The 15587-nt window shown below is 41.0% G+C and overlaps 1 protein-coding gene across 4 annotated transcripts; it reads left to right on the forward strand.

Moving 5' to 3' along the window:
- The first annotated feature begins 5099 nt into the window (after positions 1-5099).
- LOC140128884 (dihydrofolate reductase-like) lies at positions 5100-13097 on the forward strand. Of its 4 annotated transcripts, none has more exons than XM_072150582.1 (7): positions 5100-5247; positions 8153-8267; positions 9611-9660; positions 11512-11617; positions 11705-11831; positions 12180-12295; positions 12706-13097. In XM_072150582.1, exons 1-7 carry the CDS (start codon positions 5190-5192, stop codon positions 12794-12796), a joined length of 663 nt encoding a protein of 220 aa, XP_072006683.1. In that variant the 5' UTR covers positions 5100-5189; the 3' UTR covers positions 12797-13097. The 4 variants fall into 4 exon arrangements, with proteins under 4 accessions (XP_072006683.1, XP_072006684.1, XP_072006682.1 ...); XM_072150583.1 differs by having other exon boundaries at positions 5147-5247; positions 8134-8267; XM_072150581.1 differs by lacking the exon at positions 5100-5247 and adding an exon at positions 6812-6928 and having other exon boundaries at positions 8134-8267.
- Positions 13098-15587: the final 2490 nt, after the last annotated feature.

Below are 15587 nucleotides of genomic sequence, written 5' to 3' on the forward strand. Positions count from 1 at the left end.
TAATGAGCAATACAGAACTTTTTTTTTAATCTTACCAATTGGCTGCAATAAAACAATTTTTTTTTTAAAGGGGACTGAATACCATCTTACCCACTGTAAGCTGCCATTATATAGGCATCTGCCTTACATAGAGCTGAGCTGCTGTATCTAAGCTGCCATTATAGAAGCCTCCACCTTACATAGAGCTGAGCTGCTGTATCTAAGCTGCCATTGTCTAGGCATCCGCCTAACATAGAGCTGAGCGGCTGTATCTAAGCTGCCATTATAGAAGCCTCCACCTTAAATAGAGCTGAGCTGCTGTATCTAAACTGCCATTGTCTAGGCATCCGCCTAACATAGAGCTGAGCTGCTGTATCTAAGCCGCCTTCTCAGTAGTAATAAACTTTATTTATATTCATATTCTATAGCACTTAACAAGTCATAGGGGACATATACAAATATAATATTACATTACAGAATAATAACAGTCATATGGAACAATAGGAGTGAGAGCCCTGATCACAAGAGCTTACAGTCTATGAGGATGAGGGGCTGACACAAGAGCTTACAGTCTATGCGGATGAGGGGGGCGACACAAGAGCTTACAGTCTATGAGGATGAGGGGGTGACACAAGAGCTTACAGTCTATGCGGATGAGGGGGGCGACACAAGAGCTTACAGTCTATGAGGATGAGGGGGTGACACAAGAGCTTACACATACCTCCCAACATTTGGGAAAAGGAAAGAGGGACAAAATGGCGGCACGCGTAGCGTGCCGCGGCGAACCCCCTAAGCCACACCCCCAATCACTCCCTGGCCACGCCCCAAATTTTAGCCATATTAAAAATAATAAAAATCATAATTTAAAAAAAAAAAAAAATATTATCCTCATTGGGATTTGAACCCAGAACCTGCAGTGTCCATGTACAATAATAACACAGCGCCTCAACCCACTGAGCTATAACCTCTGTGATTAACAAGTGGAGAATTTTGGTAACTAAGAACTATATACTGCCTTGGTATATAGGGAGGGATCTTCTCAGATTATTGTAATTATTGAGACTATTATTATTATTATTATTATTATTATTATTATTATTATTGAGATGATTATTATTATTTTTACCATTATTAATAATCATCTCCATAATAATAAAATTTATAATAATAATAATAATAATAATAGTCTCAATAATTACAATAATAATCTCTGAGAAGATCCCTCTCTATATATCAGTGCATTAGTCTGTGTCACAATGTAACACTGGCTGATAACATGTCTTACTTACCAGAAATCCTCAGCTCTCTATCACTGGGCTTATAGCTCAGTTAGTTAAGCTCCTGTCTATGGTGCAGAGGGTCCCAGGTTCGAATCTCAGCCTGGCCAAAACTTTATGTAATTTAATTATATAAAGAGCTTGTGTCTGGGGAAGACCTGGAGACCATATATGGACAGATAGAGATCTGAGCTGATGACGTGGTCCCTGCTCTCTCCACTAAGCCGACACTTCTCTGAAAAGGATTCCCTGCCCGATGTCTGCTCTGGGGAACCCTAGGAGATGCAGTGACCATATATGGACAGATAGAGATCTGAGCTGATGACGTGGTCCCTGCTCTCTCCACTAAGCCGACACTTCTCTGAAAAGGATTCCCTCCCGATGTCTGTAGAAGCCATTCTGTACTGTGAGTTCAGACTTTCAAAGTATTTACTATGCGGACACAGCAGCGGGACACAGCGGGACCTGGGGGGAGAATCCGTGACAATATCATAGCTGCCCGTGACGCGGGGCAGAGGTACGAAAAACGGGAAAGTCCCGTCAAAATCGGGACGGTTGGGAGCTATGGCTTACAGTCTATGAGGATGAGGGGGTGACACAAGAGCTTACAGTCTATGAGGATAAGGGGGTGACACAAGCGCTTACAGTCTATGAGGATGTGGGGGTGACACAAGAGCTTACAGTCTATTAGGATGAGGGGGTGACACAAGAGCTTACAGTCTATGAGGATGAGGGGGTGACACAAGAGCTTACAGTCTATGAGGATGAGCGGGTGACACAAGAGCTTACAGTCTATGAGGATGAGGGGTGACACAAGAGCTTAGTCTATGAGGATGAGGGGGTGACACAAGAGCTTACAGTCTATGAGGATGAGGGGGTGACACAAGCGCTTACAGTCTATGAGGATGAGGGGGTGACACAAGAGCTTACAGTCTATGAGGATGAGGGGGTGACACAAGAGCTTACAGTCTATGAGGATGAGGAGGTGACACGAGAGCTTACAGTCTATGAGGATGAGGGGTGACACAAGAGCTTACAGTCTATGAGGAAGAGGGTGACACATGAGCTTACAGTCTATGAGGATGAGGGGGGACACAAGAGCTTACAGTCTATGAGGATGAGGGGAGACACAAGAGCTTACAGTCTATGAGGATGAGGGGGTGACACAAGAGCTTACAGTCCATGAGGATGAGGGGGGACACAAGAGCTTACAGTCTATGCGGATGAGGGAGTGACACAAGAGCTTACAGTCTATGAGGATGAGGGGTGACACAAGAGCTTACAGTCTATGAGGATGAGGGGTGACACAAGAGCTTACAGTCTATGAGGAAGAGGGTGATACAAGAGCTTACAGTCTATGCGGATGAGGGAGTGACACAAGAGCTTACAGTCTATGAGGATGAGGGGTGACACAAGAGCTTACAGTCTATGAGGATGAGGGGGTGACACAAGAGCTTACAGTCTATGAGGATGAGGGGGTGACACAAGCGCTTACAGTCTATGAGGATGAGGGGGTGACACAAGAGCTTACAGTCTATGCGGATGAGGGGGGGACACAAGAGCTTACAGTCTATGAGGATTATAGAGCTTGTATAATGCTCCAGCTAGTATAACATATCTTTGACCCTGGCTCCTAGTGCTACTTGAATGGACCCCATTACAGTCAGTCTGCTAATACACAGCCTATTTTATTGAGTTATTTCAGAGTTGGGCTTCAATTCCGAGCCATGACCAGCAGAGGGCAGCACTTCATTACACATAGTCCCAAGCTCGACTGCTGACTGCAGTGTACAGTACTGAATACCAGTAGGGGGCAGCACTGTACAGTCATACTCTGTCCTGGTACCTCCATAATTTAAAGGGATATTTCCATATAAGAATTTTATCAAATATTTTCACACTATGGTTCATGATTGTCTTATATAGGTAGAGATTCTTATCTAAAACTATAGATTCGTAAGGTCCTATATGGGGTGATCCTATGAGATGCTGGAGCTGTGTTACTCCCATGATGCTCCAGGATCTCTGTCTCTGATGACGATGATGCAGTCGGTGACGTCCACGCTCCACAACCATCCTAATCCGATTTTTCGTGCGTTGTCAGCCGTCCTGTCACACCGCCAACACGATGGAGGACAGATTTCATACATGATACCCCATGAGCACCAGCCACTCTCTCCTGGACCCCCTGACACCAGAACACTGGACCCCATTGTGTGGTCCCATGCAGGAGCCGATCAGGAATGTGTGGAGGATGGATGATCCGTCACATGAGGAGGAGGCATCCAGGTCATCCTGTAACTTCTCCTTGTCACCAAAATACCAGATTCTACAGAAAGAGGCGAAAAACTTCTAACTTAACGTATGGTAGAAGCATTGCTGTATAGAGTATCAGAGGAAATAGCTTCCTCCTCCTCTTACCAGGCTCTTTTATTCCCCTTATTATTTACTATAACACCTCTGCGGGTGCCAATATAATGGCAGCTTGGGTACAGCAGCTCAGCTCTATGTAAGGTGGAGGCCAATATAATGGCAGCTTAGATACAGCAGCTCAGCTCTATGTAAGGTGGATGTCTATATAATGGCAGCTTAGATACAGCAGCTCAGCTCTATGTAAGGTGGATGTCTATATAATGGCAGCTTAGATACAGCAGCTCAGCTCTATGTAAGGTGGATGACTATATAATGGCAGCTTAGATACAGCAGCTCAGCTTTATGTAAGGTGGATGTTTATAAAATGTCAGCTTAGATACAGCAGCTCAGCTCCATGTAAGGTGGATGCCTATATAATGGCAGCTTAGATACAGCTGCTCAGCACTATGTAAGGTTGATGTCTATATAATGGCAGCTTAGATACAGCAGCTCAGCTCTATGTAAGGTGGATGACTATATAATTGCAGCTTAGATACAGCAGCTCAGCTCTATGTAAGGTGGATGCCTATATAATGGCAGCTTAGATACAGCAGCTCAGCTCTATGTAAGGTGGATGCCTCTATAATGGCAGCTTAGATACAGCAGCTCAGCTCTATGTAAGGTGGATGCCTATATAATGGCAGCTTAGATACAGCAGCTCAGCTCTATGGAAGGTGGATGTCTATATAATGGCAGCTTAGATACAGCAGCTCAGCTCTATGTAAGGTGGATGCCTATATAATGGCAGCTTAGATACAGCAGCTCAGCTCTATGTAAGGAGGATGCCTATATAATGGCAGCTTAGATACAGCAGCTCAGCTCTATGTAAGGTGGATGCCTATATAATGGCAGCTTAGATACAGCACTTCAGCTCTTTGTAAGGTGGATGTCTATATTATGGCAGCTTAGATACAGCAGCTCAGCTCTATGTAAGGTGGATGCCTATATAATGGCAGCTTAGATACAGCAGCTCAGCTCTATGTAAGGTGGATGCCTATATAATGGCAGCTTAGATACAGGAGCTCAGCTCTATGTAAGGTGGATGTCTATATAATGGCAGCTTAGATACAGCAGCTCAGCTCTATGTAAGGTGGATGCCTATATAACGTCAGCTTAGATACAGGAGCTCAGCTCTATGTAAGTTGAATTTCTATATACTTAGATATTATAAATCTCTGTGTGGAGAGCAGTTTGGGCGATTTATGATACTTAGAATTCCAGATCATTGTGTTGTGTTGAGGTCACTGTGACCACCGCTAATATAGGCGACACCAGTGTCTGGCATGTTGACTACCTAGTCAGGGGAGAATGGAGGCTTCCAAAGATTGTACTAGGCCCCAACCATCCAATCTTCTCTAATGAGAATCATATGGAGTGAAGACGCCCACCGAGGATCCAGTGTCTACTCCTCCTGCAGTCCTGTTAATCATTATAGGAATAGAACATATTGTATTACGTAACTTTATCAGAATGAATGTTGACAATGTTGTAGTTCTAGAATAGAGAAGAGACAAGAAGGGAATGTGCTCCAGGTCAAAGGGCGCACACTCAGAACCGGCACTACTCACCTGTAATCGGGGTGAGTATCACATTAGTTTGGGTCATGACAGCTGGACATAATGCAGGGACATGTTCTATGGATGATAAATGCTGTTTCTATAGGAGAGGGGGATAAGTGGCATCTATGGTGCCATCCAGAACAGGTTAAAATCCAACATATTCTAAGAAGGACATCAGGGAACAGTCAGTCCGTTATATACACATTGCCCATCTGTTCCAGAACTCCAAAAGGGTATTCCCATCTGAGACATGTAGTACTGATCCACTCATCTTTCCTATCCTGTATATATGGGCACAGCGCAGTACTACTACTCCTATCCTGTATATAAGGGCACAGCACAGTACTACTACTCCTATCCTGTATATATGGGCACAGCACAGTACTACTACTCCTATCCTGTATATATGGGCACAACACAGTACTACTACTGCTATCCTCTATATATGGGCACAGCACAGTACTACTACTCCTATCCTGTATATATGGGAACAGCACAGTACTACTACTCCTATCCTGTATATATGGGCACAGCACAGTACTACTACTCCTATCCTGTATATATGGGCACAGCACAGTACTACTACTCCTATCCTGTATATATGGGCACAGCACAGTACTACTACTCCTATCCTGTATATATGGGCACAGCACAGTACTACTACTCCTATCCTGTATATATGGGCACAGCACAGTACTACTACTCCTATCCTGTATATATAGGCACAGCACAGTACTACTACTCCTATCCTGTATATATATGGGCACAGCACAGTACTACTACTCCTATCCTGTATATATGGGCACAGCACAGTACTACTACTCCTATCCTGTATATATGGGCATAGCACAGCACTACTACTCCTATCCTGTATATATGGGTACAGCACAGTACTACTGCTCCTATCCTGTATATATGGACACAGCACAGCACTACTACTCCTATCCTGTATATATGGGCACAGCATAGTACTACTACTCCTATCCTGTATATATGGGCACAGTACTAATACTCCTATCCTGTATATATGGGCACCGCACAGCACTACTACTCCTATCCTGTATATATGGGCACAGCACAGCACTACTACTCCTATCCTGTATATATGGGCAGAGCACAGTACTACTACTCCTATCCTGTATATATGGGCACGGCACAGTACTACTACTCCTACCGGGTATATATGGGCACAGCACAGTACTACTACTCCTATCCTGTATATATGGGCACAGCACAGCACTACTACTCCTATCCTGTATATATGGGCACAGCACAGTACTACTACTCCTATCCTGTATATATGAGCACAGCACAGTACTACTACTCCTATCCTGTATATATGGGCACAGCACAGTAATACTACTCCTATCCTTTATAAAGTGTCACAGCACAGTACTACTACTCCTATTATGTATATATGGGCACAGCACAGCGACTCCCCTATAGATAGCACATTATAGCTTCCATATGATGCTCTGACCATGTGACACCTTTCTTCTGTGGGTTCTATCCGGCTGATCCAGTACAGTGTGAAGAATAAGTGCAAAACCTGCAATTTAGGGACTGGCTTTTCCCTATAATCCGGTTTTCCGGTTTTTCATGCATGACACAGCGTCCTGCCCCCACCCTTTATATCCTCCCCCGGGTCCTGTGCTGCTGCTCACTCTCCATCCCTGGTCTCACACACAGCATCACATCCAGGTTCGTATTCTTACAGCTCCTTGGGGTAGGTAAGATCCTTTAAGGACGTGTCCCTTTAAGGGTGACATCTAGTGATTACATAACTGTATAGGATAATACTTTCTGTGCCGCCATCCATTGCTCGATAGATGAATGTTACCTGTAGGAGGTGTATACAGATCCATAGAAACAGGAGGTAAGTATCAATGCCATATTAATATAGGACTATATGGACTATTGTTCTTTCTTCTTACATGGGACTGCAGGAGGTATGTCAATTGGGCCGTATCAATACTATATTAATATGGGACTATATGGACTATTGTTCTTTCCTCTTACATAGGACTGCAGGAGGTAAGTATCAATACCATATTAATATAGGACTATATGGACTCTTGTTCTTTCTTCTTACATGGGACTGCAGGAGGTAAGTCTATTGGACCGTATCAATACTATATTAATATGGGACTGTATGGACTATTGTTCTTTCCTCTGACGTGGGACTGCAGGAGGTAAGTCTATTGGTCCATATCAATACTATTTAATATAAGACTATATGGACTATTGTTCTTTCCTCTTACATAGGACTGCTGGAAGTTATTCTTGTGTATTGTAGAAACTAAGATGCATTCAATGTCCAGAAATTCAGAGAACAAGTTCAGCTCTGCTACATCTACAAGTTACATCAGTCTTCATACCGCAAAGTATTATCTATGCATTACATGGGACTGCAAAAAAAAGGGAGCTGCTGTATATTCAGTGGTTTGGGATATCCCCTGGATATAACTAATAATTGTTAGCAGTCCCATGTACAAGTCTGATGTAACTTGTAGATGTAGCAGTGCTGAACGTGTTGTCTAACTTTTCAGCGATTCTGTTGTATGTATCTTAGATTGTGCAATGAGTGACAATCGCTTCCAGCAGTCCTATGTAAAACAGAACAATAGTAAGATTTTAGTTGCTATTGGAAGAAAAAAAACCACACGTTACAGGTGTATTGTCTGTATCTGGTTTTATAATAACTTTATTTGTTTTCCAAACTCTGCACATTTCTAGCTCTCTGCTGCCCCCTCCTGTCCGCATTCTGATAGTACATTGGTCAAACAATACAAATTGGATTGAGTTGAGCCAAACAACAAACTTCTACTATGTAATAATAATAATTCTTTGTTTATATAGCGCACACAGATTGCACAGAACTATTTCTTTATTTCTTCATCTTTCAGTCTCTTCCCCCCTATTCAGCTGTCACAATGTCCGAAGGAAATCCCCAGGTTATCCCCAAACCCATAAAGCTGATTGCCGCTGCCTGTAACAATATGGGGATCGGATGGAAAGGCAACTTACCCTGGGATCTACCGTAAGTACTGCCCTATGATACTAGAGATATAGCACAGCGGCTATCCTGGAGGGAAAACTACAACCCCCAGCATGCACTGAGCCCCATGAGAACCAGTATAGACATCATAGTATTGTTATAGTATCTTCATAGTATCATTGTGTTACTATAGTATTATTATACCATCATCATAATATTATACTGTATTATCATAGTATCATTATAGTATTATCATAGTATTATCATATTATTCTTGTACAGTAGTATCTTCATAATACCCTCATAGTATCATTATGTGTTATTATAGTATTATTATGGTATCATCATCATATTATAGTATTATCATAGTGATATCATCATAGTAGTATAATAGTATCATTATAGTTCCAACATAGTGTAATAGTAACATTACAGCATTTTCATAGTATCATCATAGTATTCTTATGATTCCATAATAATACTATAGTATTATTATACTACTGTATAACACCCCCTTAGTATCATTACACTAACATAGTATCATTGTAGTTAAAACATAGTGTAATAGTAACATTACTGCATTACCATAGTATCATCATAGTATTCTTGTACAGTAGTATCTTCATAATACCCTCATAGTATCATTATAGTATCTTCATAGTACCAACATAGTACCCTCATAGTATCATTATGTGTTATTATAGTATTATTATGGTATCATCATCATATAGTATTATCATAGTGATATCATAATAGCAGTATAATAGTATCATTATAGTTCCAACATAGCGTAATTGTACCATTACAGCATTGTCATAGTATCATCATAGTGTTATAGTATTATCATAGTATTCTTGTACAGTAGTATCGTCATACTGTTACTATAGTATTATCATAGTATCATTATAACATGATCGCAGTGATATCATCAGAGTCGTATGACAGTATCATTATAGTATCAACATAGTACCCTCGTAGTATGATTACAGCATTATCATAGTGTTATAGTATTATAGTATCATCATAGTACAATTATAGTAGCACCATCGTGTCAAAATCGTATCATCATATTATTGTTATAGTATGATCATAGTATCCTCATAGTATCATCGTAGTAGCTTCATAGCATCCTCATAGTAACATCATAGTATAAGTACAGCATCATCATATTATCAAGTGCTCAGGAGGCGGACCCTTCATGTGAAATGCACTTTCCCAGCCCATTGGCTCTGAGCAGTCAGCTGATTGGATCATATAAGGACCGCCTCCTGGGCACGTGCCAACATACTGCCTGAGACATATAAACTCAATTATTCAGCTATAAAACCTGCAGACCCTGGATGTTCACTCCCAAAATCATCTTTTATCTTTGTGTCTTCATGCAGAAAAGAATTCCAGTATCTCCTAGACTCCATAACTACAGTAAAACAGCCGGGTAAGATGCACTGTGCTAGATAATACTGCCATATAGTGCACAGTAATAACAGTAACGTGATATCTACAGCACTGTGCTAGATAATACTGCCATATAGTGCACAGTAATAACAGTAATGTGATATCTACAGCGCTGTGCTAGATAATACTGCCATATAGTGCACAGTAATAATAGTAATGTTATATCTACAGCATTGTGCTAGGTAATACTGCCATATAGTGCACAGTAATAACAGTAATGTGATATCTATAGCGCTGTGCTAGATAATACTGCCATATAGTGCACAGTAATAACAGTAGTGTGATATCTATAGCGCTGTGCTAGATAATACTGCCATATAGTGCACAGTAATAACAGTGATGTGATATCTACAGCACTGAGCTAGATAATACTGCCATATAGTGCACAGTAATAACAGTAATGTGATATATGCAGGACTTTGCTAGATAATACTGCCATATAGTGCACAGTAATAACAGTAATGTGATATCTACAGCACTGTGCTAGATAATACTGCCATATAGTGCACAGTAATAACAGTAATGTGATATCTATAGCGCTGTGCTAGATAATACTGCCATATAGTGCACAGTAATAACAGTAATGTGATATCTACAGCATTGTGCTGGATAATACTGCCGTATAGTGCACAGTAATAATAGTAATGTTATATCTACAGCATTGTGCCAGGTAATACTGCCATATAGTGCACAGTAATAACAGTAATGTGATATCTGCAGCACTGTGCTAGATAATACTACCATATAGTGCACAGTAATAACAGTAATGTGATATCTGCAGCACTGTGCTAGATAATACTGTCATATAGTGCACAATAATTACAGTAATGTATCATCTGCAGGACTGTGATAGATGATACTGCCATATAGTACACAGTAACTAACATAAATGTGATATCTACAGCACTGTGCTAGATAATACTGCCATATAGTGCACAGTAATAACAGTAATGTGATATCTGCAGGACTGTGCTAGATAATACTGCCATATAGTGCACAGTAATAAAATTAATATAACATTTACAGCACAGTGCAAGATTTTACTGTTATATAGGGCACGGTAATAACGGTATTATAAAATATACAGCACTGTGCTATATAATACTGCCCCATAGTGCACAATCATAACTGTAATGTAATATCTACAGCATTGTGCTATATAATACTGCCATATAGTGCACAATAACAGTAATGTAAGAAATACAGGATTGTGCTAAATTATACCGCCACATAGTGCACAATAATAAAAGTAACTTAAAACATAATGGGGCAAATTTACTTACCCGGTCCATTCGCGTTCCAGCGGCGGCTTCTCCGCTCTGGATTCGGGTCCGGCCGGGATTTAATAAGGTAGTTCTTCCGCCGTCCACCAGGTGGCGCGGCTGCGCTGAAAGTAAACTCATCGCGCCGGAATGCACCGAGCTGGACCAGGTGAAGGTAAGCGGTCCTTATGCGACACATTTTCGGTTTTTAAATGCGGCGGTTTTTCCGAATACGTCGGGTTTTCGTTCGGCCACGCCCCCCGATTTCCGTCGCGCGCATGCCAGCGCCGATGCGCCACAATCCGATCGCGTGCGCCAAAATCCCGGGGCAATTTAAGTACAAGCGGCGCAAAACGGAAATATTCGGGTAACACGTCGGGAAAACGCGAATCGGGCCCTTAATAAATGACCCCCAATGCTTTATAACCGCACCTACAGGGCCTAATGTTAAAATCTAGGCCTGGCTCCATTGACTGACTATGGATACATATAATTTCCCTCCTATATGGAATGTGCCAGATCCATATAATACAATATATTTATTTGATTAAAATTTTTATATTTTAAAGGAAAGAAAAATCTTCTTATTTGGGGCCGAAAGTCATTTGAGGCGTTTGATGAGAAGCTTTTACCTCTGGCGAACTGCATCATTGTGCTACTTACCAGACAGCTCAGGTAGGTGGCGCTCTAGGATTATGGATAATATATTCTCTCTTGTCTAGTTTTTTTTTCATGTTTTTTTTTTTAATGTTTTATATCTAGTGACTTACCCAAATACGCCCATTATATTTGCCGTGATGAAGAAGAGGTGGTGAAACTTGTGTCAAGTTCAACTCTGTATGACGAAATAGAAACGATGTGGGTGCTAGGAGGAGTGGAGTGTTATGTGGTAAGTGTAGGGGAGCACTGACTGGAGACAGTCACTAGGTGGAGCCACTAACCAGCACTAATAGGAAAATCAAAAACATCAACTTACAGAGTGAAATAGGAAAAATGTAAACCCCGCCCCCATGGAACTTCAATTGACCCTCCCACGCAGAGCCAGTAAAACAGTTATTTGTAAACTCTGCCCAGAGCATGCCCAATTTCATCCAAAATGTAAAAAATTTTAATAATTTTTTACTTCTTTTAACTTTATTGACCATGTTTCTTAATATCATAGGGACATATTTCTTACAGACAGTTTCTTATGACAGTTTTTCGCTTTATACTTATGTATTACTGCTTCTCCCTGCAGAACATGATGAGGCACCCGTGGTGTAACCACATCTACTTCACAAAAATTATGGCGGACTTCCAGTGTGACACTTTCTTCCCAGAATTTGATAAGAACGTCTTCAAACTCAAAGAAGGGTAAGTAAAGGGCATAGTATGTAAGATAGGATTTACAACCCGCCACCAAATCCTCATGGGGTTACATGATAAATTCCTGCTTACCTTTAGCCGCCACTAGAGGGAGCTTCAAGCTTACGGTTTATACATTGAAATAAAAAACAAGCTCAAGAGCTCCCCCTATTGGTGAATAGAAATAGATTTAAATTTCTGTTTTAACGCAAGATGTGCGACAGAGCGGTGTCCAATCAGTTTTTTTTTTGGCACAGGTTAGTTTTAAAATTTTTGGAACAGCCCTGAGAGGCTGCTGAAATAGCTTAACAATGGAGATCCGGGTGTCAGACCCCAACTATCACCTATCTGGAGGTTCAAAATTCTGTTTGTGGGTAAAGTGTTTCCAAATTTTTGAATGTATTTCACTTTCATTTTAGATATCCCGGCATCCCATCTGGAATTCAGGAAGAGAACGGAGTGAAATACATATTTCAAGTCTATGAAAAGGATCAAACCCCAAATAATTGACATTTGGAGTGAAACTGTAAGGTCTTCGTCCATCCCAGTAATCACCATCGTCTATAGGAGCCACGTATAGGAGCTGCAGCCAGTTGCCTTACAGCCAGGAAGAGGCTGCGCCTTTTATGATTGGTCAGGAGGGATTGTAAGACCGCCCACCTCCAAAACCGAAGATTTAAGATCTGGATATTTTTTTTTATATTCCATTTTTTCCTGAAATTTTCAAACAGTACTGAGCAGGCTTGGTGTTTTCAATCCATATAAAAAGTGTGGAAGTTTTGTCGGTGTTTCTGAAAGAAATAGAACTGGTTTTTGTTTATTATAAATCAATAAAATGATCTGTAAAAAAACAAACGTGTAGTAAGAAAATTCCTTTTGTACTAAAATTTGGAAAATTAAAAGGGGTGGTCAAGTATTTTCTTTTGGAATATACAGTAAAACCTTAAGTTTCCATACACTATATAAAAAGAGACGTATGTTTTTCTCACTATCTAACATGAAATCAGAATAAAACTTTCCTCGTTTTAGGTCAATTAGAATTACCAGGATTATTTAGAGTGAGCAAATGCCGGAATAATGAGAGAGAGAAATTTTAAGGCATTTTTAATACTTTCTGCAAAGTCAAAAGTTTCCATACATGTAAATAGTATTTGGTGAATCTGTAAATTGCACCCAAGGATGAAACAGACTTGTGCCAGTAGTTCACAATTCTCTTCCTGGTATCTTGGCAGATTTCTTTACACTTTCCCATGATGTTAGACAAAGAAGCAGTGTGTTTCAGTGTGTTTCAGGTACATCCACGATGGTCTCCAATTAACTCAGATTTTGCCAATAAACGTATCATATAGGCTGTCATAAATAGTTTACAGGAATAGTAATCTTAGTGTATGGAAACTTAGTGTATGGAAGTAATAAAAATGCTTATTCTGTTTTCATATCAGGGAGAAAAACCTGCATATAGATTCTTTCTATATAGTGTATGGAAACTTCTGGATTCATCTGTACTAAGCAAAGGGGGAATTCGAGTCTAAAACGTATCCAGCAGCGTTGTATCAAGAGTATTAGGCCCCATTGTAGATACCTACAACCACAGCAGACAACATACAGGCTAATAATACAACAGATTTATCATCTGGCCAATCTGACACATTGAAGCCCCCCCCCCCCCATTGTAGGGCCAAACCCCCATTTATGTCACATCCATAGCGGATACAAAGAGACAATCCATGGAGAAATCTCTATTGGGGCTCATGCACACAAACTAATCCTCGCCAGGGTGCAGGAGGGGTGAGTGCTCCTCACCCCTCCACTCTCTCTTCAAACCGAGAGGCTGCGCCATAATACAGCAAAATACATGTCGTGTATTTTTCCCTTCAGCCACCCCTGACCGGGCGCCATAGATGTCTATGCGAGTGCTCCGTGCGGCCATTGCCGTCTATGGGGTTCCTATGTACGACTGCAAGGTAGTGTGAATGGGGTCTTAGGGTTAGGGGATGTGTGTCCTTCCTCTATCATATCACCGGAGCAGTAGCTGGTGGATTTTAGGGGTGGAATAAGATTTCCCAAATATTAAAAAAAAAATTTCAGAAATTCCATTAAATATCAGATACATCCACCTTCTCCATGCCAGACTGTGATCTCCTGTGTGTCTTCATCTCCTTCTACTAAAGCCCTGTCCCCACAATCATCAGCAGACGGGCAACTATCTCCAAGGACTTGGATATGAGAAACTCAAAAATTTTTTCTGCAGAAGACGCATCAATTCTACTAATATTTACTCATTTACAGGGAGCCCATCAATGTTCATTGTGCTATTTAACCCCTTTAAGTAGTAAGAACGGCCTCCTATCTTCTCCTATCAAAAATATTTCAAGGACATTTCCAGGATAGGATAGTGCATAGCTGAGAGATCAATGTGGGTTCAACATATAAGAAGTACAGACGGTCCCCTACTTAAGGACACCCAACATACAGACGAACCCTAGTTACAGGCCCCTCTGCCCACTGTGACCTCTGGTGACCTCTCTGGATGTTAGTATAGTCCCAGACTGCAATGATCAGCTGTAAAGTGTCTGTAATGAAGCTTTATTGATAATCTTTGGTCCCATAACAGCAAAAAAATTTGAAACTCCAACAAAAATTAGTTAGTTTGGATCCACAATTATAAAATATTCAGTTCTGACTTACATACAAATTCAACTTAAGAACAAACCTAAAGAACCTATCCTGTACATAACCTGTACAGGCAGTCCCCGGGTTACATACAAGATAGGGTCTGTAGATTTGTTCTTAAGTTGAATTTGTATGTAAGTCGGAACCATATACTTTATAATTGTAACCCCAGACAAAATTTTTTTGGTCTCTGTGACAATTGGATTTAAAAAAATGTTGTATTTTCATAAGAACCAGGATTAACAATAAAGCTTAATTGTAGACACTAGAGATGAGCGAGCACTAAAATGCTCGGGTACTCGTTATTCGAGACGAACTTTTCCCGATGCTCGAGTGCTCGTCTCGAATAACGAACCCCATTGAAGTCAATGGGAGACTCGAGCATTTTTCAAGGGGACCAAGGCTCTGCACAGGGAAGCTTGGCCAAACACCTGGGAACCTCAGAAAAGGATGGAAACACCACGGAAATGGACAGGAAACAGCAGGGGCAGCATGCATGGATGCCTCTGAGGCTGCTTAATCGCACCATTATGCCAAAATTATGGGCAACAGCATGGCCATGACAGAGTGACAGAATGAAGCTAGATAGCATCTAAAACATCCAATAATTGACCCTGACACTATAGGG

The sequence above is a fragment of the Engystomops pustulosus genome, chromosome 4 (assembly GCF_040894005.1).
Source record: "Engystomops pustulosus chromosome 4, aEngPut4.maternal, whole genome shotgun sequence".
Taxonomy (NCBI): domain Eukaryota; kingdom Metazoa; phylum Chordata; class Amphibia; order Anura; family Leptodactylidae; genus Engystomops; species Engystomops pustulosus.